Source organism: Battus philenor, unplaced genomic scaffold (assembly GCF_028537555.1).
Source record: "Battus philenor isolate CCGP_79_NKW_IND1 unplaced genomic scaffold, ilBatPhil1.0.hap1 SCAF_5, whole genome shotgun sequence".
NCBI lineage: Eukaryota > Metazoa > Arthropoda > Insecta > Lepidoptera > Papilionidae > Battus > Battus philenor.
In genome coordinates, this window is record NW_027181715.1 from 5726135 (window position 1) to 5751473 (window position 25339).

General features: G+C 31.4%; 1 protein-coding gene across 1 annotated transcript in view; it reads left to right on the forward strand.

Annotated features, from left to right (window-relative positions):
- The window catches only part of LOC137929578 (beta-1,4-glucuronyltransferase 1), a 77414-nt gene that overhangs the window by 20453 nt on the left and 31622 nt on the right, over positions 1-25339 (forward strand). The window contains exon 2 of the mRNA XM_068772596.1: positions 20787-21573. Within this exon, the coding sequence (XP_068628697.1) occupies positions 20972-21573 (602 nt within the window). The 5' untranslated portion in view covers positions 20787-20971. The remainder of the gene's footprint in view (positions 1-20786; positions 21574-25339) is intronic.

Genomic DNA, 25339 nt, shown 5'->3' on the forward strand with positions numbered 1-25339 from the left:
TATTTGGGTGAGGTCCAAGTCCAGTATGTCCTATGGATGTTCTATGGTTGAAATGATGATGTTGAAATGAATACTTACACGGATTAGGCAAATCCTAAAAACAGAACAACTTTTACCTGTGTACAATACCCGGCGATAAATATTGCACATCGATCTTTGGAAAGAGACAATCGGCTAATTTCGTAGTCGTTATCTCTATCGCACGACTGACAAAAGGTCACATAAGTAGTGTACTGTATGTGATTCTTTGTTAATATTATAGCTAATTTTTGTATTTACGTAGAAAGCAAAATTTTATTTCTTCATACGGCTTCTCTGTCAAGATCGACGTCGGCCGTCACTTTTTTAAAATTATTTAACGAAAATTATGAGTCATTTTTAAATAAACCTCTTCTTGTTTTACCCTGCATATTTAAAACCGGGTAAACTAGAACTGTGTTTCTTTTTATTCTTGTACGTTTTTATTCTGTAGCTCCAACGATTTTATTATGCACCATGCCTTGGGTGAGAATCAGTCATCCGTAAAACGACCAGAAACTCGCTAGTTACCTCTATCATTTATGAGTATAAAAACGAATCCCTTTTTACCTTTAGTCACGCCATAACTTGAGAAGTAATTTGTCTATTATATACATATTTTTATATAAATTGCGGAAAAAAATAGAAAATCGTGCAGAACCATTGAAACATTACACTTTTGACAGTTCCCTTTGAACTTGTGAACGGAAACTTGCGATCGCAGGTCGATTTTAGACATACAATCCTGTATATTTAACTCTTATGTATTATATATAAAGAAGTTTCCAGAAGAAGAGCAACAGCGTCCTCTGCATACCATAATACCACACTGCGATCGCAAACCCGCCTGCCAAGCAATTAAGGTATATCATACCATAGGTATCTTTGCATAGGCCTCCCCCATGCCTTGCAGTGGGCGTCTATGGGCGGAAACTTCGACCACGACGATATCTGATCAAATATAAAGTGATAAAGCTGAAATACTGTCCATTATTCCATTTTTTCGTTTTTTTTTTTCGCTAATGGTCAATGACTTCTGGCAATACAGTCTGTCCGGACAGCTTTTGTTTTTTTTTTATAGTACATAGTGCATTTAAAATGTAAAATCAATCAGCTTCAGAGATTCTTAGAAACTGTAAATATTTGTTTTACGCAGGTCATGAGTATTAACTTATGACTTTAAATATATGTACCACGACATATACCCACTGTCATGATACAAAGCAAATTCCACCTTACTTATTGTGGGTTCATTAATGTCATGTATTTCAAATACCTTCGTCTTAATGGATGTTTAATAAAGTTTTGCGTTAACCACGTATTTTAAAGTTGAAGGTTATCATTAAATGGGATCTTTATTAAATAATACCTTTGAAACTATGACTCTTCTGTCATACTTGTATCGCATACAATATCTCACTATTATTGTCAGTGAAAAATATATTAATAATTATTATTTTTAATACCACTAAACTGTCGATGTTTAATATAATGTATGCAAAATTTATCAACATGGTATTAATTTATTTGACCGTTATTAAACACGAGTTAGTTATTGCGAAGTTGCTTACACAGGATTGAACGATGGAACGATGTTGCAAAATAAAGCAAAAATACGCCGCAATGCAAATCAATGTAATTGAAAATTTACGCATAAGTATGTTATATATGTAAGCAAAAACAATCTATTACTCAACTACAGTTTTTACAGTAATTACCGAGTATGATAATAATTTATAAAATTAATTATGTTTCCCAAATAGATAAAGTCAAAAGCAATACGGATCTGAATTATTAATTAAGTTCTTTAATTTTAAATCGTAAACACTAATAAAATGCAGTGCCTTTTAATTATGAAAATTTAAATAAGTAACTGTTGATAAAACATTTTTAAAATTAGATATAGAAAATGTTAATGACTGAACGGTCACAAGTGATCGCGACATATAGTTCCAGAAAAAAAAATATTTATACTACCAGTAGCAGTATAGTACAGTTTTAAAATATGCAAATTTAGAAATCGTAGTCGGAAAACCTTTGAACATTTTAAGCATTATTTACTAAATCTCGGCATTAATGGAATCCGATACTTACGTTTTTTGAATTTAGAGCCTAAAATACAGGTGATTGGATATAGGTGGAAATGATTTAAAGGTATGAATTTATACCTCATTTGTCAGCAAAAAGATGTAAAGATTTTACATCTCTTTCCAATCACTTGTATGAATAGGTCAATCAGACATTATTGTGAAACATAATTACAATAAATTCTAGTAGACAGAGTTTTTAGGTACATATAGTAAATAATAATTCATCATCATAGTGTTGTATATAGACGCCAACTGCAAAGAATAGGCCTTTTCTTAACATGATCGGTATTGCGTTGCCAGCACCCTAACTCTTTTTACTATGTCGACGGTTCACAAAGTGGTCGGCTTACCCAAGCCACGTCTATCAGCTCCTGGTCGTCGTAAACAATAATTATTATATAGCAATCCGAATTTCGCAATCGCTTTTTCTTTATTACTTATATTATTATTACTTTAGGTGTTATCTCTGAAACCATTAATTTTTTGGGTATGGTACAATACATAAATTAACAGTAAATAAGCTTTACATTAACCCTTTTAAAACGTTTACGACTGTAATCTCATATAAAGATTACAGTTAAATTTGTATTATTCTATAAATATTTAACATTTGTGAGAAATAAACAAAGCTTATTGTAATAATAGCTATTTCATTGTCCAGTGTTGAACATAGATGTGCTTCAATTTAAGAAGACTACGAGAACACTTACACTAATCATCCTGTATTTATTTTTTAGCAATAAATTAGTGAGCATCCGGGAGTTTTTTTATTGGGGTGATGTTCTCGGTAGTTGCCAAACGATCGACACCATGTCGGCCATCACGCTAAGCTCACCATTGTCCGATTATTGTTTCCGAGAACTTAACTTAATCGCAGCACAAATGATTCATCGTGCTGAAGGTCGTTGGCCTGCCTCCGTTTATGTGGCGATGCCGCGTCAAATTAGTGTTTTTACAGGAAGTTTCATCTAGTATCCACAATCGTATAACTCACCGAGTGCTGTGATTAGACTTTAATAATGTTCAGTATTAATCTTCAATTCTCACATGTACACGAACATAAATAAATATATATAATCAATTTTAAATGTCCAATTGAATTTTCTTACTGATCTTACTAAGTATTAAATACGCACAAACATAATCATCGGTTAGTTTATTTACTATCCTTGATATTATTTATAAAGCTTCTTAAACCATGTTATTTATTAGTTTTTACATAGCAGTTAAGACAAAGTTATCATATATGTAAATAAAATAAGGCTATTAATATTTACGTTTCATCTATTTTACCGCAAATATAAACTCAAAGATATTAAAGAATATGTTTTAGTTTTTAAATTTATAACGTCGATTTCTTGTAAAAATAACATACATAATCAATTTTCATACTTTAAATTTATACATTTTTAGGAATTAATAATAATATAATTATCTGTACAAATTAATTTTAGACACCTATAATCAACAAAAAAATATGTAACATTCATCTTATTAAACATTTAAAATTATAATGCCGGTCGACCGCAATTAATACCGCTATAACAGCTGACATTTAAATATTCCTGCTCAAATTTTCGAGAGAGAAATGAAAGTATGCATTCCGTTTATCATGTCACATAGCTTAATATTACAAGGCGGCAGCCGTAAAAACTGACAAGCTGGATAAGACAGCAGTTGAAAATGCGTGGGCAACAAATTATATGCACGCAACCTTTGTGACCCGTTGTCGAGCGCTTTACGTGTTACAGAATGTAGAAAGAAGTGAGAAGTGTCAAGAACGAATACATTTAAACATTTTTCATTTGTCCATTTCAATATACGTTTATCCAATCATAACTTCTCAACTAATTTAAAAACTTTTTCATTAAAAACAGAATTTTAATAAGTACAAACTCAGGAATACTTATGTTAACTATGGAGAATACCCAATTATGAAATATATTTAACCTATTGTTCTTTATTTTAGCAAGTATTTTTATACGTATTACTAACCCCATTTACAACTGATGTCATATTAAACATCAAATAATTTAAACCCCGATATGTAACACATTTCGTCGCTCTTTTGTTAGGTTGTAGAAGTGTGCATGAAAAAGCTTTATATTAACATTCTTCTTGCAAATGAATAACTTTGTGCCCTCAAAAAGAAACAGCCTCTAGAGGGAGGGAAATCATCATAAGTCTACCATGTAATAGATAAAGGTGCTTAAAGGTTACTGAATTATAAAGAAAACTTTATTACATCGACCAGAGCCAAATAGAAGAACATTTTTAAATTCATTATAAATTTTAGTATACTTTTTATGTAACAACGTTGTTATAAATTTTCAAAGCATAAATGACCCGCATGCTTTCGAAAATTATTTCGCACCCACACATTAAGTTCTCGGTTTCCTGGTGAAAATGTACTTAAAATCAGTAACGTACTCAGTAAATGGAAATGAGTGATACAATGTTGGGACGGAGTCAGTGTTGCGGTTGAAGCAAAATTATGTTTGGTTCCATTCTTGAAACCTTTAACATATTTGATGACATTATAGTAAAATCACAACACTTTTCCGATTTCAGGCCCTTTTTTACTGCCTCTATTATTTGTGGAACGTTTTTTTAAGTTTAACATTTTGAGGAAACAATTCTTGAAGACAATCGGCTCCGCTGCAATCTGCTAAAATTCAAAATAAATCTTGTAATGAAAATTGATGCAACATTAATTCAAATTGATTTAAATATTCTTAGCTTTTTAAAAATAGCAAGTGTCAGTTTTAGCCGCTTCCTAACGCATACCTGCCTCCCTAACACAGTGGTAGAAAGCTGGACTTTGAAATAAAGATTTTTTAATTTGAATGTAATGAGTCTTAATTATAAGACCAATACTGAATTAACCTTAAGCATATTAAATAAAAGCGTCCTTTTGTAACTTCAGTATAATATCTCATGTACACAACTCATTTGAAATAAATGAAAAAAAAGGTATATAAATGATTGAAATAACACATAAATGGCACTAACTGAGGCAAATAATGACGCGCTGTCACGGAAAAAAATTGTATTTTATCGCCATACTAATATATTATTAGTGAAATAATCTTTGTAAAAATTGCACATAATACATATTAGTTTTACAACGACATAGTGATTGCAGCAGGGTGATTGGTAAGCTGTAAAAGCTATTTCGAATCAGCATAAGTAAAGTGATCACTGTGAAATAAGTTTTTTTAACAGGACCGGAAAGTAATGTCCCTTTTTTAAGTTAAATTCACACGATGACTTTTTCAACAAGTTTTTTTTTTCTTATCATCAATATATTCACTTTCGTTACCAACAACCTTTTGCCATCTAGTATACAAATTTTCAATGCCGGAGTTGTAAAAATCAATCGATTATTCTGTAAAATACGACGACAGAAACGACATTATTTTTCGGTCCCCCTAATATTTATTTAATAGCAGGCTAATATATATATATATATATATATATATATATATATATATATATATATTTGACAACAAATGTTCTACTCTTCTATGTATTCAGCTCTTTAAAGTTTTTTCACCTATTATCAATATAAGAAAATTGTGATCAGTCTCCAGTAACGATGAAACTGGTGAGTGGTGACAAGGTACTGATGGTCGAGACCGATTGGTGATTGAAATAAATTGACGGAAGTCGTATCGTCGGATAATAGAATGTTTCGTTATGATTGATCGCTCACGACTACGTGATTTCGGTGTTCGATCGTGGCGCCCATTCTGTGTCTCAATCTAGATGACATCGGGTCTTTGAACTTCGGTGTGCAACTCTATCGCAACCGAAAAAGTGGCTTTTGATAATATTCAGGAAGAGAATCTTGTGTCGAAATTCATTTATTCTGGGTTAACGATTATGGCTATAAAGGCATGCGTGACTGGTGATTTACGCACACATATAAATCAAACTGCGTTGCTTATGGGATGAGTTAAAACACCTGCCACAATCATTGGAATTCAGCTTTAATAATAAACACCATAATGGACGAATAATGTAACTTATCATTGGATTCTTATGTGATTTTGATGTAGAAATATGGGTTTTATTAAAACGCGAAGAAATAAAACAAGAACTCAGTTTCTTGTTTAAATTATATATATTCATATATGACAATTTCTTATGGTGAACAAATAAAAAAATAGATAAAAAATTTTCTCTAAATTAAGGAAATGTTCATCGTCATCATTTCAGCCATAGTACGTGGGTTGGTGGATGATGATGGGGAAAGCCCAAAGATTTCCAATATGACTGGAAGCGGCATGTATCCAGCGTCTTGCGACAACCTTAATAATGTTTTTAATTGTTAATAAATATGTAAACTTTGAATTTATGGAGAATTAATATTATGTTGTACCCTTAGCAGAATTATACTCTCTCTCTCTCTCTCTCTCTCTATTATTCTCTAGAATGGAGAACTCAATAAATACGATCAAATTTCATTATTACGCATGAGAGCCATTGTAACTGGTAACAATTATTCAATACTAGAACAACGCTAAAAGCAACCTTTAAAGTTCAAATAATACGAGTATATTAACTAACTGACCCGACAAATGTTGTGCCATATAAATTACTTCTGGAGTAGAGAATAATAACTAACGTAATGTAGGCATGTGGAGACATATAAACATTACTGTTTAAAATAGGGTATGATAGTTGAAGGGTTAAAATTTGAGATTGTATTTTTAATGATAAATACAATAAATATAACAAAAATTGTTGTAAATATTAAAATAATGGAGTGGCCCCTCTAACCATTTAGGGGTTAGAAATATAGTTTAAGGTCTATATTTTCAGATTAATTAAATATACATACGAAATTTAATAAAAGTCGATCAAGCCGTTTCGGAGGATTACCTATATATCAACTACTATCATAAACACGAAGATTTCTATTTAAATAAATTGTTTAATACTTATTACGTTACGTAAAAATATTACAAAGTTTAAAAACGAGTAATTTGTACAGGGTTCCGTTGTCATGAATGACTAAAGAAATCGTCTATTATCTAAAGCACTTCCACATCACATAAAAACGTGTCTAATACTTATATGAGTACTCATAGTACATCCTCCCTGAGACAATGGACTTGTCCTTGCTGTCGTGACTCGAGTTTCTTCTTATCCGTTTTATGCCGTTCATATGTTCACATCGCTGCCATATTTTATTATCGTCATGCTTCAATATTACGAAGCTAAAGCTTGTACAACTTTATTCTCGTGCATCAAGAGTCTGATCTGGCCCTAGAGACATTTTAATTTTTAACTTAAACTATCGCACAAAAACCAAACTGTATAAACTTTATGAAATCATTGTAATTTAAATTATTATTTGTTTGTTTTTGATCGTTTTTATATATGTGTATATAAATGTTAAAATATATTTTTTTAAATTAAATTATCCATAAAATACTCCTACAAAACAATATTGAAGCTATACTTCAAATATTGACTACAAATATTTAATATTTAACACTGTTTTAACAATTAAGAACATTAAAATTGCCGTGAAATTTTTAACCTACCAATAACACCAATATTAGTTAATATTCTATAATTAAACGTATGCTCCTTACGTAATTGAATAATTAAAAAAGATGAAATAATCACTGTGAATTACAATCCATTACAAATTGATTCACCTAAGTGGTTTTTTCTAATATTTTAGATAATGTCTATGACTTCATCACGTAAACAGATTAAAAATCTATTTTAAATGTTTCCCATAATATTACAGCGTAGAAGCTTTTGTATATGTAAAAGTTTAGTCTATAAACATGTTAAGTATAGTTAGTTTTCCTCAAAACTATAGCGGTTTTTTAATGTAAATACTCTCATATTAAAGTCATAAACGTGGCTGGAGTTTCTTCTGTAACATCCTCACAACGTTCATTGGATATTCTGATAATAATATCCGATCTAGACGAGGTTCGGCTCCCTCGGGCCTCTCTAAGCCGAGGTTCCTACTTGGGGGAGCGTCCGCTAATGCGACCTAAGAGCTAGATGGCTTCCCATACCGATTTAATAAGTATACGACATTCCTGAGAGAGTCCTAAACTATAGTTATTTTTAAAAAGTTTATACAAATCACCTTTAGCTCTATGTCACCTTAAATCTAGTGAATCTATGATAAATCAAAATCATTGATGCATTATCGAAACTACGGCTTACCAAAATCATGATTATCATCATCATTTCGGTAGGATTCTGTAGGATATCCACTGATTGATCTAAAGCCTACTCTATAGTTTTCCGTAGTCTGTCTACCTTGTCCGGATGGTGGTCCGTGTTCTTTACTTCAGAACCTCAAGCCTCGCTTCTGTGAACCGGCCGTGGGCCAGACTGTGGTCTCCGAGCCGGCTCCGAATGCCAGATAGGCACTAAGATCTGCGAGGACGCTATAGCCTCGCTTATCGATAATAATGAGATGCGACCAGAGTTTCTTAGGCTATGTAGAAAAATTGTGATAAAAGAAATAAAAAGCAATGAATAATCTAAGAAAAAAGTAAATAAAATAAAACGAATGTGAGCAAAATAATATGTATATAAATAAATTATGTAAAAGAATAAAAAAATTTGTAAAAAACCGAAAAACGAGGTGATGGATGAAAGGCATCGAAAAAGAGGGAAAATGGAATGAAAGGACAAGACAGATAAAATGTAGAATGTAAGGAAAGAATGAAAGATCTTAAGATGCATGGCAGAAGAGCGCAAAAATATAATTGATAAAATTATTAAAAAGGCATAAGTCTCTAACCCATAAATAAGTTAGGGGTACGAGAGACCTCCAATAGCACGCTATATGATTTACTCACTGCCACTTCCATCAACTTTACCAAAGTATGACTTTTAAATTATACAAATATATAGTAGTAATTGGAAATAAGCGATAAATGTAAATTAAAGGATATAAAAAATTAATTAGACAAACACGATTTTATTACACAACTTTGTTATTCGAATGCGGTTTTTAAGACGGTACATTAATCGTTGCAGACTGTGGAATCATTTACGTATATACCAATTGACTCAACTTCGAGGAATCGATGTAAAACGATTGTTTATTCTTTTAATTATCTTTAAACGTTTCAAATGAGCTCGTGAGTTTTAAACTATTTGTTCCCGAGTGCGTCTCGGATCGTGACTCGCTGTATCCACATGGTGGCTGGCGTGATATTGCGCATGCACGGCGTGTCTGTCGCTTCCTGTTAATGGTGCCCCTGTCTAGCCGATGCCGTGCCTTATAGCCAAATCAAGCCGCCGCGTCTGCTAAATTAGATTATTATCCCCTCTGTACCATTTCTCTTTTATTTTCACTGATTATTTGCTTTTTTATACATATATAGTCGATATGATAAATTTAAATGTAGTACAGACATTTTATTTCGTATTATTAGTTAGTGAAAGATTTTGTTAATATTGTCGGAAGTCTCTTGATGCAGTTCGCTTCCAACCGGTCCTATTTAAAATCTATGTAGTAGTCCTTTTTCATGGAATGATGTAGGAGAGCCTCTACATCATTTCATGAAAAAGGCCTGGTCATGCGCTGCTCGCATCCAACGACTGTCCGCGACGTTAACTCCATAGTACGGCGTTCCACCTATTGGGAGGCTTTCACTTACATCAACCAACTGGTGGTCATCATTCGAGAACCTCTCAGCCCCAATGGTCGGTTGCACTAACAATGTGCCCCATCTACTGGCAATTTTAACAAATAATAATTAAAGTCACTAACACACTATTAAAGTCACTTTAGTAGAGTGTATGGTAAAAAATAATAATCATACGCATGTAGTAAAATAGTATTTGGAAAAAAGAACAAAAAATGGTTTTGGAAATAGTAGCAGATTGAGAATTGAGCACCAGGGAAATTCGTTCAACTATTAAATCAGTTCCATTTAAACCGCGTAGCCGCGTTCAGATTTCATTTGTCTTTCGATTCAATGAGTGAACAATTTTCAATCGACGAAGCCGACACCTCTGTTTACGTTTCGTAAAGTAATCGATAATGATCATTGTTAAGTACGTGTAAAGCGATCTTGTCGATGTCTCAACAACTGTTGGGCTTCGATAAGCTTTTCATTCGATCTAAGTGCGACAAAGAGAATTTTAACTCTTACATGCATAATTATTTATTTTTAATTGTAGTGTAAAATAAAATAGGAAAGAGTTACTAGAGTTAAATAAAAAAAACTATTACATACATGATTTACTATAGATATCAAAAAGCGTTAAGAAATGAACACTGAGATTTTTAATAAATTAAAATACGTCAGGACTTTGACAATTAGCAACAATAAGGCATTTAAAAGGTAATTTGTAGTATAGTGGTAATTGTTGACAACTTTATTAATTTTTTATTTTAGTAATTATAATCATTCCAGCTGTGAGTCGTCCAATGCTCGGAACATAGGCCTTCTTGAGAGATTTACGATAAAACCAGTTGGAAGCGATCTACATCCGGTGTCATTCGACGACCTTTACAAGTTGTCTGTCCATTACGTGGATGGATGTCCTGCGCTTCCGTAATCTCCATTCCAGAACCTTAAAATTCCAGCGACTGCCGTGCGTACTTATGTCCTGCCCAGTGCCACTTCCAGTTAATAATTCGATTGGTTATTTTGGTTACTTTCTTTCGTCTGCAGAACTCTTAATTCTCGTAGAGAAATGGCTTTCCATAGCTCGTTGGCCGACCGTAAGCTGTAAACCCAGAATGAGAGACCACGTTTTAACGCCGTCACTTATTACCGCTCACTACTAATTATATAGTTTACAGCAAATATGATCTTCTGTAACTTGTATGTAATAACGGGTTGATTTCCGCTATGCGACATTGCGCTCATTTTGTGTCGGAATTGGCTGTAATAAAACCACGCTAACTTTCTCTAATAGTCTTCCTGGTCGTCGATATTCATTGAATAATCCTATTTGTTACTCGTATGTTTTATCATCAAATATAGATGTCCACTATGATCTGTGATATCACAATTATGTGAATTCTCTTTGCCCTTTTTATACAATAAAAAATTAATCCGTCTTCGTTCTTCGTGTGTTAAATTTTCGATGTAAAAAATTAATTAAAAATCGTTTAAAGATAATAAGCGACGGGATAAGTCGGCCGTGGTGACATTCAAAGGATTATCAGGCTTAAAAAGATGACGTGATTCATAGACGCATTTTTTATTTTAATTTATCTCCATTGCAGCCTTTATCCTGCTTTAATCGAAGTAAGATTAATTGTTAACTCTAAGAAATAATCAAAGGAGACCTTTTCTTGTATTTTTGTATGATGTTTTTATTGCATTCTTGAAACTTTTATAGAAAAGTTTATTAGTCATCGACATGTGCCCATTGTTTCAAATATGGTTTAAACGATTTTAGCTATATACAGGATGATTGGTTTTAGATATAAAGGTTTAAAATCTTTTTGCTGACAGATGACAGCAATACGCTCTCCCTTATTTAGAATCACCTGTATAAATTGATCATTCTAAAATATTTATAATTTCTATTGGATTGTGACAGGCCAATAACTTCTGGCAGTAAAAGTTTGCATTGATAAATTGAAATCAACAGCAGTTTTGTACCATCGGTTTTGCGGCTGTGATCGTGGTATATACAATCATTAATTTAAATTCATTTATTATTATTCAACATTCATTATACAAAATATAATGGCAAATTTAATGCAGAAGGCATTTCCGACCAGCTAACCGTTTAGGCGTTGCAGTAATATATTAAGATAGGTTCAATAAGCTAACATTGTAGTTTTAAAAAATAGAAAGGAAAAAAATTATTAAGATAAAAAAACGAATTTAACTTAGTGTTCAAGATGTAGCTTGCATCCTTCTAGGGCTAAGACAATTCAATTGTTTTGACGTGCTATGTCAGTGCCCGCAATTACTATTAGAGACATTACTGCTTAAATAAATGTATTTAAAGTTATGATTTCCTTATCTCTGCGACCATGACACCGTCCGGTGTTACTAGCTGTTATCACTTTTATTCTATTAAAAAAAATTGCACGAGCTTCCATACAACGCCCTTAACAATCGCTTATTCGAATTAGAAGTTTTATTATTTAGTTATATATGTCAAATCACGAATAATTTAAAAAAAGGCCAAAAGTTATCATTACTCGTTATTTTATTGTTATGCGTTTATTATAATCACAAGTTAAATTATTTTATAATTATTAAAATTTTATCTAACATAGAAATCTAATCATAATTTCAGTATGTTCTTGAAAGTTCTAAATACACGCAATTGTTTTGTGATAAACAGATTTGTCCCAGAAACCCAGAATAGTGCGTACCGATAATAGATTAATGGCTATGTTGGGAGGAAATGGATCGTGGTTGGTTTATACTTGTATTTGGCACCATTTTCAGAGCTTTGATGAGTTTAATACGGAATGAACTAATAAAAAGTAAAGATATGTAAACGGTCATATACAACACATATTTAATATTTTTTAATCATTTGAAATTAGAAATGTACCTCATTTAACGTCTATTTATTTGTGAAACAAACAAACAGGCACACAATAAAAATTACAAAAAAATGCATAGCTCACAACGTTGTTCACAGATTATACATTTAATATACGTATTAAAAGCGAGTGAAAATGGTGTGATACAAATAAGTCACAGTATATGGAAAAAAGAAAATCTATTCAGAAAAAAATACGCTATGCTAATTCGTGAATAAATGAATATTTACTTAAACTATACTATGAGAAGTTAAGCTGCCGCATTTCTATAGATTAAATAATTCTAATGTATTCCAGAGTGATAACCTTATTCATTGACGAAATTGATTAAAGTTTAGTCGATAAATACAGACCAAAGTAAAAAAATAAATTTTCAGTGAGTGAAGTACTAAACGCACGAGTTTCATATCAAACTGTCAAATACAGAAAGCTTCAATAGTTATTATATTTTCGGAAGTTATTCAAGTTTCATTGCTATTTTATGTGTTATTTTCTAAAAGAATTTTCAAAAAAGTTATTAAGAGACTTAAAGGTGGATGACATCAGAAAATCGTCCTCAAGTTATATGTGACGAAAGGAAACAGTATTATTTTTATGTACTTATCTAGCTTCATTAATAATAGCGTAAATATTAACAAAAATATTTATTCGGATCCATCTGTTCATTATCATAAGTAACAATTCTGTTTAGGGTATTCTAGTATGTAGTCGATAATTATCAGACAATATTTTTATTGGGAGTAAAGCTTACACTTTCCCTTCTTGAAGGTTGACTCGACTCGAATACATCGCTGACAGCGAATGGTGTAACTGTGATGCAAATACAACACTCGTTTTGATTATTTAAAAATACACATGTATAATAACACTCATATATATATATATACATACACACACACACATATATATCGAATGAAATTTATGAAAATAAATTATAATACGAAATAAATTAAGGTACTTGTATATCTTGTCTAATCAGAGCTTTCTGAAATCTGTTTATCAGCAAAAATATCCATACGACCACTAAATTAACAACAGGTGAAGCTGCGGAACCGGATAGTTTCATCCAATGGCAGTTGTGTATGCAACAACCACAAGTTTTTAATGTTATTCCGTGGTACTTGAGGATGCAATGTTTAAATCTCGTTAATATCTGAAAGCCGTCATTATAAATATTGATTATTATATATATGTCTATGCTCCAAAATGATTATATTCAATTTAAATTTGAAATTGTTCTACTATTTTAGCGTGGTTAGTAGCAAACAAATAATGTTTAAAATTATATTATAAAAATACACCCATCTACGATTTATGAAAAATATTTAAATAATTTTAATAATAAATTCAAATTAATGCCTCTTGCAGGCGTGTAAATAAATGTCCTGCACTTATCTACTCGTACATAATATTCTAATTTTTATGGATTTTTGTTTTATATTATTATGTAATTACAGATATTTTCTGTACATTGTATAAAAGTGATTTTTAACAATGTCTTATATCTCAGCACATTGTTTAATATACTTACATTAAAAAAAAAAAAAAAACAAATTACCACGAACAATCGACAAGGCAAAGAAAACGCAACGCGACACGCATGGGGAAATCCAAACAATTATGCTGTTAAAAATAACATAAGAGTATATATAAGTGACCAGTTAAATATTTAGATAGTTTGACTACACGTTATACATTTGGTATTCATATAAGTTCGATTTTAATACATTTATAGAATACGCCAAAATGAATACATTAATACATATTCACAATGTAATAACGAAGCTAGCAAGTGTTCAGGTGAACGTATGTTTGTGTAGTCACAGACCACAATTAGATCGAGTGTGTTAAATAGAGACGAACGGTGTCCTTTCAGATTATATTGCGCTGATATTAAAGTACAACTGTTTGTACTATTTCAGTTATGTAATCACGTCTCTGTTCTTACATTCTTAGATAATAGCGTATTATTAATCAGTGCTATTAATGCTAATATTAAATGCTAATAAATGATAAGGAAAAATAAATATTTAACAAACTACACTAACAAGCTATTTAAATGGTATCACCAGGTTGGTGTTGTATTTAACAAAGATAGAATATTTTGTTGGAGGTTTTTCGAAAGTTGAAGTGTTGGATTATTATGAAAATGACCTTTAAATCAAAAAAAATATTTATAACAACTTTTGTTTTGAGAAAAAAAAAAGTTTTCCTGCTTCCGTGGGGGTATTCAGGGAAAATTCTCCTTTTAGTGACACGTTGGCAAGTGGAAGTGGCAGTGAGGCCGTTGGGGCATTAAGGTTTCGCAGTGGAGACCTCAGATTGTTAGGCACAGCGTAGGACATCCACCCACTAGGCGTATAGACGACCTTGTTTACGATGCTGTATTCGCCACCGGTTCTGTTGAAAATAAACGTGGGAATCCTATGTCCAGTAGAGGATGTCGTATAATTGTAATAATGATACATTGAAACCACTTCTATAATTTCTGTACAAACTTGTAATACTTTTTTTACTTTTGTACAAATTATATATTTTATTTATCCTTTTCTCAGATGATCAAGAACTAACGATTGGGATACTAAGGCAGATAAAAACATTTAATTTAACCTATTAATATTAAATAAGAACTTAGTCACTGGCGTTACAAATGAATAATAATCTGAATTTACGTTATTTATTTGTGAAAATAAAAAGGTTCAATTCAAACACTGGCCATTTGATTGTGGAACAATTTACAGCTAAATATAAGACGCGCTGATTCACTACCTATTTTTAAGAAAATGGCTAAGATATAGAGCTATTGTTATTTATCCTTGAGCTAATTTCTTTTTCATTCATTTTTTTATTACTTCTGTGGTAATTGCGATCAAGTCAGTTCGATGTTTTTATTTATAATGTTATTATAATAATAATATGTTTTATACCGTAATATGTATTATACCTTATTAAATATAAGTGTATATGCTATATACATAAGTATGTATGTTTGTATATATGTATGCTTTGTACATGGTTGTTCGGAAGAAATTACCTCGTGTGATGAGACCGCTCATTGCACTTTTTTGTTTATTATTATGAAACTAGCTAAATATTTTCTAGCGTGTACAATATAAAGAATATAAAAACATCTGACTCAAAAAAATGTTATTATTAATTTATTAAATAATGTATTATCCAATTAAAATCATTTACAGTATCGCTTGGAAAAAAATGTAAGGAGACCCTGTTTGTAGGAATATAGAATTAGATTGAACTCATATATACTTCAGCTCAAAGTTATGAAGTTTTCGAACGCACTCTGATCTGATAATAGCCCACAAGAAACTCTAACGGAGTTATTAGTGTACACTTATACATCCTTAATACAGCCGTTGAACAATCCAATTCCAAGCTTTATTAACACTTGAATTCTACGCGCTATGAGTTTTAGTTTAATAATGTTTTTAGATATATAACTTTATGACCACAAAGGAAGTATTAGTTTTATGAAGCCTAGGAAAAGGTATAACAGTCTATCTTTATCTCTAGTACTAACCTTATGTAATTTATAAATAGAGTAAAGTCCACCGGAAATCCTTAATTCAGTGCACTGACCTAGGTATTTCAAAATGGCACATTTCTCTTTAGTTTAAAAGTCTATACAGTTAGCATAACCCCCTTGCAGTGAAACCGCAAACGTTTACATACATTTACGTTGTTGAGAAAACTGAATAGTTGAATTCACTCTAGGCAAATTCCTGGCGAACGCCTTACGACCCATTGTACTGGCCATACGCGACAAAGTAACCCCGGGAAGTAGGAAGGCCCGCCGCCCCTTTATTTGTTGACCGCTAAAGGGCTATTGTATGCAGAGTTTATGAAATTATAATTTAACGGAAATTTGTAGCAAATCTTATGTTGCACATACCGTACATTTCAGACTAAAAACACATTTTTATACGCAAATATGGATCTTAAGTTCCAAATGTAATTTTTTTTAATGCAAGTTTACCTAATAGTCCGAACATACACTAAACATATGAAGGCATGAACGCTATGGTCCTAGTGGACTTAAAAGATATAAGCTACGGATAATTATTGATTAAGATAACATGGGGTAAAATAGAGCCAGTAAATTTTAGGTGAAATTAAACATATACTTAGATTTAAGTCTATAATAGTCTCTACGCGTACCGTTATATTAATAAGAATTGAGTCATAGAATAGCTTTAAAAAACTGAACGCAAGTTAACATAGGTATAATTTAAGTAGTGAAGATACAGTAGATATAAAAAAATATTCATTGTTCGATCAAAATGGTTTTGCTTGCTTTTAAAATGTTTTGGTTTTAAACATGACTGATATATCGTAATTTAGAAACATTATCACCTGTAATAATATTTAATTAAACGAGTATTGAATTAAAATATTCTAACAATAGCTTTTGACTTCTATTCGTGTTTCAAATTGTTTCATTAATAGTTTTATAGTTTGTAAAAAACATACAACTATAAGCGTTATTCTTTTAATCGAACATTTGCAATACACTCCTGTATATCTAAATTATCATGTAATAAGTAGTGTTAAAAAATCTTTTATGGTGTATAAGGTTTTTAAAATGATAATAAAGATTGGGATAAATTCATCTACTACTGTATTAAAACACCGTTTCAGTCATGGGTTTTTCTCTGATTAATAAGCATTTAGAATGCTTTACGTTTTTAGCCAAAAGATGCAATTATAGAGGGGCCCAAATTGGTCTCTTTTGGCGTTCTTCTCCATCTGATTCCATTTTGATAATAATAAGAATAAATAAATGAACTTGACGCAAATAGATCAATATAACGTATCGTCTGAAACTACTGCACTTGTCTCACGTATATGTGATGTAAGGTAATATCGGCTAGATTATGACACGGTTACTTCGTTACTTCTAACCGCTAACTTGTGGTCATCTAATCTAATAATTATTATACCGACAACGGTGGCTCCACGCTTGACTGCTATTACCTCGGTGCTAGTGCAGTCAAGGCTAGTATTTAATGATGGCCAGCGTTACATCTCACCGCTCCGAAGATAAAAAAGTACCTAGATAAAAAAAGATACTCAATGGTTTTAGAATCGGCGGATTTAAGCGATGCTAATTAGCTGATAGCATTTATTTTCATTATTTCTTTACCGATTAAAATAAGATATAATTATAATAGTAAATACAAAAAATTTGCATAACGTAAGATCTGTTTAAATACTAAGGAATTAGCAAGAGTAATATTTTTTTTTAACTAGTATATTTGTTATTTTCTCTATGTTGAAATAAGGGATTTCAACTTTCGATTTTCACATGATAATTCTCTTTACCGTCCGAGAGCTTTAATATCGGTATTAATAAATACAATATGTATATATGCGTATAAAAATAATATGTCGGAGATCGAATTTATAAATGATCCCATAAATATTTTTTCTACATAATTCACATGCAATTAAGTAATATTAATTACTTTTTCGTATTCTTTTTAAAGTACCTTTATATCATTTTATTAGAGAGATTTATTAATAGACTTGAGAAACATTTAGTAATATTTATTACTTTAAGAAGCATACAAATTGACATAAAAAAAATATTACTAAGCACGTCGGTAAAATATAAAAATGTTGCCATCACATAGAAAACGTTTAAAGGTGGATAAAAGCTGTGGATTCTTAAACTGTTTGAATAAAAAAAAAAGAACTCGTATCCTCTCGTCGATTCCCTGAGCGCGGTTCTTTCTCTAAGCTTGCACATAAATCTTATATCAGGTCGTTAATTCTTAAACCTCTACCTTGTATGGAATAAGGACGTGCATCCTGGCAGTCGGTTTAACTAAAAATTGTTAAAAGGCTCTGTAGGTAAATATACAGGGTAAATGGAAAAATATTTACAAAAAATTCTGAACCCATTTTAATATATTAAACATTGTAAGTAAAACCAAATAATAATAAGTTATTTAATGATAATAAAACTTTTCGATCACAACGAAAAAAATTAAATCCTGAGTTACTAATTAATATTACTAATTAAAATTATTCATAATTGAAAATAAAAATTATTTATGTTAAAAACCAAACCGACTTAAATTTTTTATGACAACCATTGTAAAAATAAAGAAAAAAAGATAGCTTGCTATAAAGAGAGGTGTTAAAGTATTTTTATACCGGTTTTTATAATATCTATAATCCTTAATAGCTGATAAGGTAGCTCGAATAGATAATTTTCTAGTTAAAGTCGGCGGTTGATTCTTAAGCCGTTTACGGCAAATTTTAAAATGCAAATGTTAACGACTTAATAAGGGATTTTGTACGTGATACTTCTTTTTAACATTTCTCACGGATGCCTTTATGGCTTTTTTATATTGTCTGTCTCGTCTTAGTATACAGTACCTTTTTAAATCCTTGGAAATATAGTTACGGGTAGAGCTTTATAACGAATAACAATAACGTTCTTTCTTGATGTTCTTCATGATTTTTGTCGAACTTAAAAAATATATGAAATTCGTATTTTTAGTTAACGTGAAATTGCAAGTTTCGAATAAATTAGTAACAAAGCATTTCTGCCATCATTCCATTACTCATATTTACCAATTAACGCTTTATTTTATTTTATCCACAGCAAACATAACGATACACAAAATAGAAGAACGTAAAATCTAACGGATACCAAATTTTGATGCATTTTGTCACGTTTAATATTAAATAAATTTGAATTCCGAATTTCGATCCACAATTATGTGAAATTTGCCAGTATTTAAATTCGACAAATTAAATAGATAAAAACATACCACACATAAAAATGCAGTATTATATATTTCTATGCACTTAATAATAAAAGGTGCATTTTATTAGACGTTACATTTCGGCGGAAATAGACTTTACAGTCCGATTACCTAGACGGTTTATGAGAAAAAAAAATAACTTATTAAAATATTCTGTTATTATCACTATTTGACATTCTATTGCAGAGTTTGAATTTGAATACTTTACACATAAATTTAAAAATATTATCGATAGTTATGAAATCGGTAGTTCACGAGGATGGCTCTTGGTAATGGTGCAAAGATTTTCGCAAGCCTTACGTCAAGGATGGGCATACTGGTAGTGCTTAGATATTGCAAGCTAATAATTATGATAATCATGACTAACTATAGAGATATTAACAGCTATTTTCGATAATTTAGTTCGGTATGTATAGAGCTATTTTGAAATGATGAATGAGTATTTTGCTAAGAAAAACCGTATGAATTAAAAACTATAAATACATACAGGCATAAACTTGATTTAAAGCTAGCCCGCGAGCGACCGTATCCCAGCAGGAACGAAGTTGATACGTCATTAGTACATAAATAATTTCAGACTTGAAACCGTCGGCGTCGCGGAGATGTCTATCTAAACAAGTACGATCTCGCGCTGATAACGCTAATCAGGACACTGCTTGCTAATTAAAAACTAACCAGTAACTGGAAACCCGTTGCAACACCGGACTAAGCATCTAGTAACGCGCTTAGAATGCTTAATAAAGGACTGTGTTAACGTTAAATTATATTTGTGTTCAACCGCTGCGTTTTTCAAACTATTCTATTGCATTCTTTATATATAAATACGTTAGTCTTTTTATTTTTATTATAGTAGTAATAAATTCTTCTAAATTAACTCTCTTAACCACTAATAAAATAAGCTAAGTCTAAAAAAAGACTAAAGTTAAAATACTGCTTAGGTGATCATTCTGAAATATTTATTTTTTCTGTTGGATTTCGGCAAGCCTATGGCAGTATAAAGTTTGCAGAGACGGACAGTAAGCGATAACTTTTTTATAGTGATTCGAATTTTGAAAATGCTTTTTTGAAAAAGTTCTGGTTTCGGATATAGTATAGGGAGTACATAATAAGGTTCTTTGCTTGCGACTTTCGGGTGATTAAACGGAATTCTGGTGTTATTTTCCTGTTTTTTATTTTTTTATGTAAAACGTATAAGCCAAATTATTAACGCTCCTTAACACTATTAAAATATTTTTAATTAGAAGTAGTTGTTGAATCATCTGGCAAAATATGAGTAAATTGGTAATTATTTGTTGTATATTTATTTTAGATTATGTATATCTTTTGTATCGTAAATAAATATGAATGTTTTCGTTGTTACAGAGGCAGTGCAAGTTTGCGGCGCCGGCGTGGCGCCCACCTCCACACGCTCGCTGATGACACAATAAATTGTGATGCTGACACGAACAGGACCCTATAGGAAATTGCGTCCTAGAGGACGACGAAGGACGTTGTAACACAACAACCGCTAGTTACATATTAAATATCAAGTGCCTAAACCATTTATAATGTTGGGAAATCGTCGTAATTTTATCTTTAGGGTCAGTATCGTCATCAATATAGCAGTGCTATTGTACGCGGCTATGCACCTCTCTGGGAACAGTGCACCTGGCGTTGAGTGGGTGCCACTAACAGTGGACGGATCGGAAAGGAACGCTGAATTCCGGTACATAAACAGAGAGGATGTTAGGAACGAAACAGAAACGCGTTCAATCGATTCGAGTGTTAAAAACATAGAAGAATCTACGTCTCAAAAAACTCCTTCCACGGTCGCTACGACAAATAAAACAGCCTCCAGCACCGCATCCATTGCTGAGTTGGAAAAGAAAATACTTAGCGTAGTGCCATCGGAACCTGATACAACGAATGAAACAATGCTAGACATTGTCGATGAAAACGCCTTGACAGACGCGACTTTGGTGCGACTTCGCACGCTCCTTGGGTGTAACGAAAAAGATTTCCTTCCTCAAACAATACAAAGAGGTGACTTTTGGGTGTTAAAAAATTTTGTGCGCGCAGATCACGGAATTATTTTATGCCACGAAACAATTACCTACACAACTCACGCAGGTTTTGAATTCTTGGACAACGTTCAGCCCCTTGTTGAAAGGTAAGCGGTAACTTGATTTATTGTTTAAAAATCCTTTACAATGTTTAAGCGGAGGAAACTGAATACTAAAAGTTATCCTTTGACTAAAGCAGACTTGTAAAATCAATACATATAACTGAAGCTTAAGTTTTATATATATATTGAAACTAATTTCGTTAGGGAAACTACGATACATGTTTCTCTGAATCTAACGAGGAAAATGATGTCATCACTTTAGGTCACAGAAAAGACTGTTGAAATTGTTGACCTTCATAAATCGAATCATTTCAATGAAAATACGTTTGTTATGCTATTAAGAAAAATAAACATCAGAGGGCACGAATATTTGCAGTAAATATTTCTTTACGCTAAACTCGAATGGCACGGCAAATAGCATTAGCATGTTAATAGGCCGTAATCAAAATGTCGTCACGACACTCTAGAATTCTTTGTTGAGCAACTCCTCGGCAATATCTAATTTGCTGGTAGTCAATTGTAGGTTCTGTTTATAAACTCGTTATGTGTTTTACTTAGGTTAGATTCTAGTACTTAGACGAATTTAATATAAAACTAGACACAATGAATTACTTTGACTTTTTTAATATTAAAAAATAGCTTAACATGGGACGTATGTATGTAAATAACTTATTTTCACAATTAATCTCACGAAGTCGATGGAAATACAATTTACATATTATTATGTGTCTTTCCTTAACAATACTTAAAATAACATCAGTATAAACCACAATAAGCATTTACACTTTTATTTTATTGTTTCCTCATTGACGCTACTGAGTCACGAAAAAAATCAAGATATTTACGTACACAGTTAAATGGAGCATTCTATATATATTTCAAACCTAAATCTGTTCGGCAACGTGGTAATTCCAATGTTATAGAATAATACAAGTCTATTTTTCAACAACATGTAGTGAAAAATCAAACGATACAAGAGTATATTTTATCACAGTGAAAGTTTACAGTCATATAAAAATTAATCAATATGTGTATTTATGCAATAATTGTGTCGATCAATTTTTCTGAGATGTATTTGTCCTTATTATGTCATAGTGTTACGTTTGATTTTGAACAGATTTTGCAATGTTGCTCTATTATGTCATGACAAGCTGTAACAATTGCAAGACACTACTGCGACCTTTAGTACAACGTTTGGTGTATGTCATCATTGTCAAATGATCCGTATGGTGACGAAATTAAGGTCATCTTTACTCAAATAATATTGTGCGAATAACTCTAATTCAATTTGCACAGTTTTGTCATTGTTGGCTTTTAAAAAAAATGTCTTCAAAATGGATTTAAAACTACCGTATAGGGTTTTTCAAAATTATACAATATATATATATATATATATATATATATATATATATATATATATATATATATATATATATATATATATATATATGCTTGTGGTGTGTTATTTAAAAAGTTGCAAGTTATTTAAAAAATATAATATAAAATATAATAAAGTCCCTTCTATAAGGGGGACCGGAAAGTAATATCGCTTTTTATTTCTAATCAACAAAATATTCACGTACGTTATCAACAACCTTTCCCCATTTAGTATACAAATTTTCAATGCCGGAGCGGTAAAAATTAATCGGTTTTTCTGTAAAATATGTCGACAGAAACGACATTACTTTCCGGACCCCCTAATATGATAATATTTATAAAAATGTCACAAATATTTAATAATAAACTACATACATATTAGATATTTTGTTAAGGAAAAACACAATAAATAGTATTAAAGAATTCAAAAGATAATAAGAACACAAAAGTATTAAAAAAAGAAAGAGGGAAAATAGGTGTAAACATTATGAATAATGAATTATGTTAGAAAAAGCGTTTTCAACACTAGGATAACAACGTTTATTTATAGTTTACTACGTGTCCTTACAAAACTAGCGCTGACAGAACTTCTTTGTCGTATTTCAATGTTATCATTTAATCTAGGTTCATTAGAAATAAGTGTAAAAGCTTCAAAGCTTTTTTTCCCCCTTTATAGCTTTTACACCTGTAACCTATCACCTCGTATAAAATTAGGAATGTCACCTAAAAATATATATATATTACTTCTCCTAAATAATTGTAATTTTTAAATATCGAACGGTAGGAAACTAGTAAATACAGACACAAATAAGCCTGTCGACAGTCAATTGGGTAACAATCGAGCGCAAATTGCACGGCATCTCGGCGTTGACTTGCCCCACACGACGCGGCACAGTAGCGACGAACCACTCTTATAAAGGTGTTACGAAAACATCGATTGCTTTGGGGTTTCTTGATGCTTGTTATTTGTTTTCACATTTGTGGTTTCCTTTCCCGTCTAACATGGACGTCTTATATAAAACTAAATAAACATAACTATTTAAATAGATTTAATGCAATAATATCCGAGTTGGATAATTTTTTAGACTCTTCGGGGATAAAATGCTTTAACACTTTGTGTTAATCATTGTAATATTGTAACGAAAGTATAAAATCTAGGCTATAATTTAAAAGAGATTGTTCGTGATTCTTGTTTAAATATAATTTAGAGAGCCGGTTAATATTGTTTTTCTGTTTTATTCATTTATTAACGTTTAGATATATATTAGATAATTATGGCCAGACACATTTTATTATGTTAAACGAGACTAATGTTTTCTTATATCGTTTTGCTGTTAGCGTGTCTACTTAAAAAATATAGCCTATTTGTAAGGTATAGTTGTAACTATTTTAATGTTTGTCCAATTATACATCTTACGAAAACAGCAAAACTGCTGTAATTAAACTAATATGCTACATTAGGCAGCGGTAGCGTACTGAGATTTGCGATCGTAGGTCGCGGGTTCAATTCTCTGGATACAATCATACGTAATTCACAATGTGTGTATTGATTATATAGGATTACCATTGCTAACAAATAAGTTACCAGATGAAGGGGCAGCAGCTTCCTCTGTGCTATGTACGCACTTTTATACCACGCAGATCTCGAACCAGCCTACCAAACGTGCTGTTAAGCGGTTACGGTATATTTCCGCGTAGATAATTTGGCCAAGGTAGTAGGCATCTTGCAGTAGGCATCTTTTGAAAACAATATTATGAAGGGTTTATTAGTTTCCGATCTTTTTTAATTAATTATAAATTTATACAGTTAATAGTAAAATCTTATAACTCTCAAAAGCGCAAAGAACCATGATAGGTTAAAATATCCTTTTCAAATCTTTTTCAATAAATTATATGCATCAAAAACCTGTACAAAGGTACTATTAAGATTCTTTTTTTTTCTTTTATGTAACGCGTCGATTCCATCGTGGGCAGCAAACCGTTCAATTTCTTAGCGCACCCTATAATAAAGCGTTTCAAATGGCTCCAATTTGCTCTCCGTCCGGCCTGACCTTCACCTGTCACAATGCTAGCCAGGTTCTAGACTAGACCAACCGGCCATGTATGTTACAATCACTTGAATTGCATACTATAAGTATCGGTGCAGCGAAAAAGTGTTTTCGCAAACATTTATTAAAAACGTTTACATTTGTTTTTAATTATCTGTTTACTTTAGTTGTTCGAATGATATATAAACTTTAAAATAAATATTGTACTTTTATTAAAATAAAAACATGGTTTGATGTTTTTATGAAAAAACATCAATTATTCTATTAATTTTTGTATTATGAATAACATAGTGTAAAATTAAATATATTTAAAATGAAACAGCATGTTCTTGAATTTATCATTTCGTTGATCAAATTTTTTTCTTTTAACTTTTGTTTCAAATTCA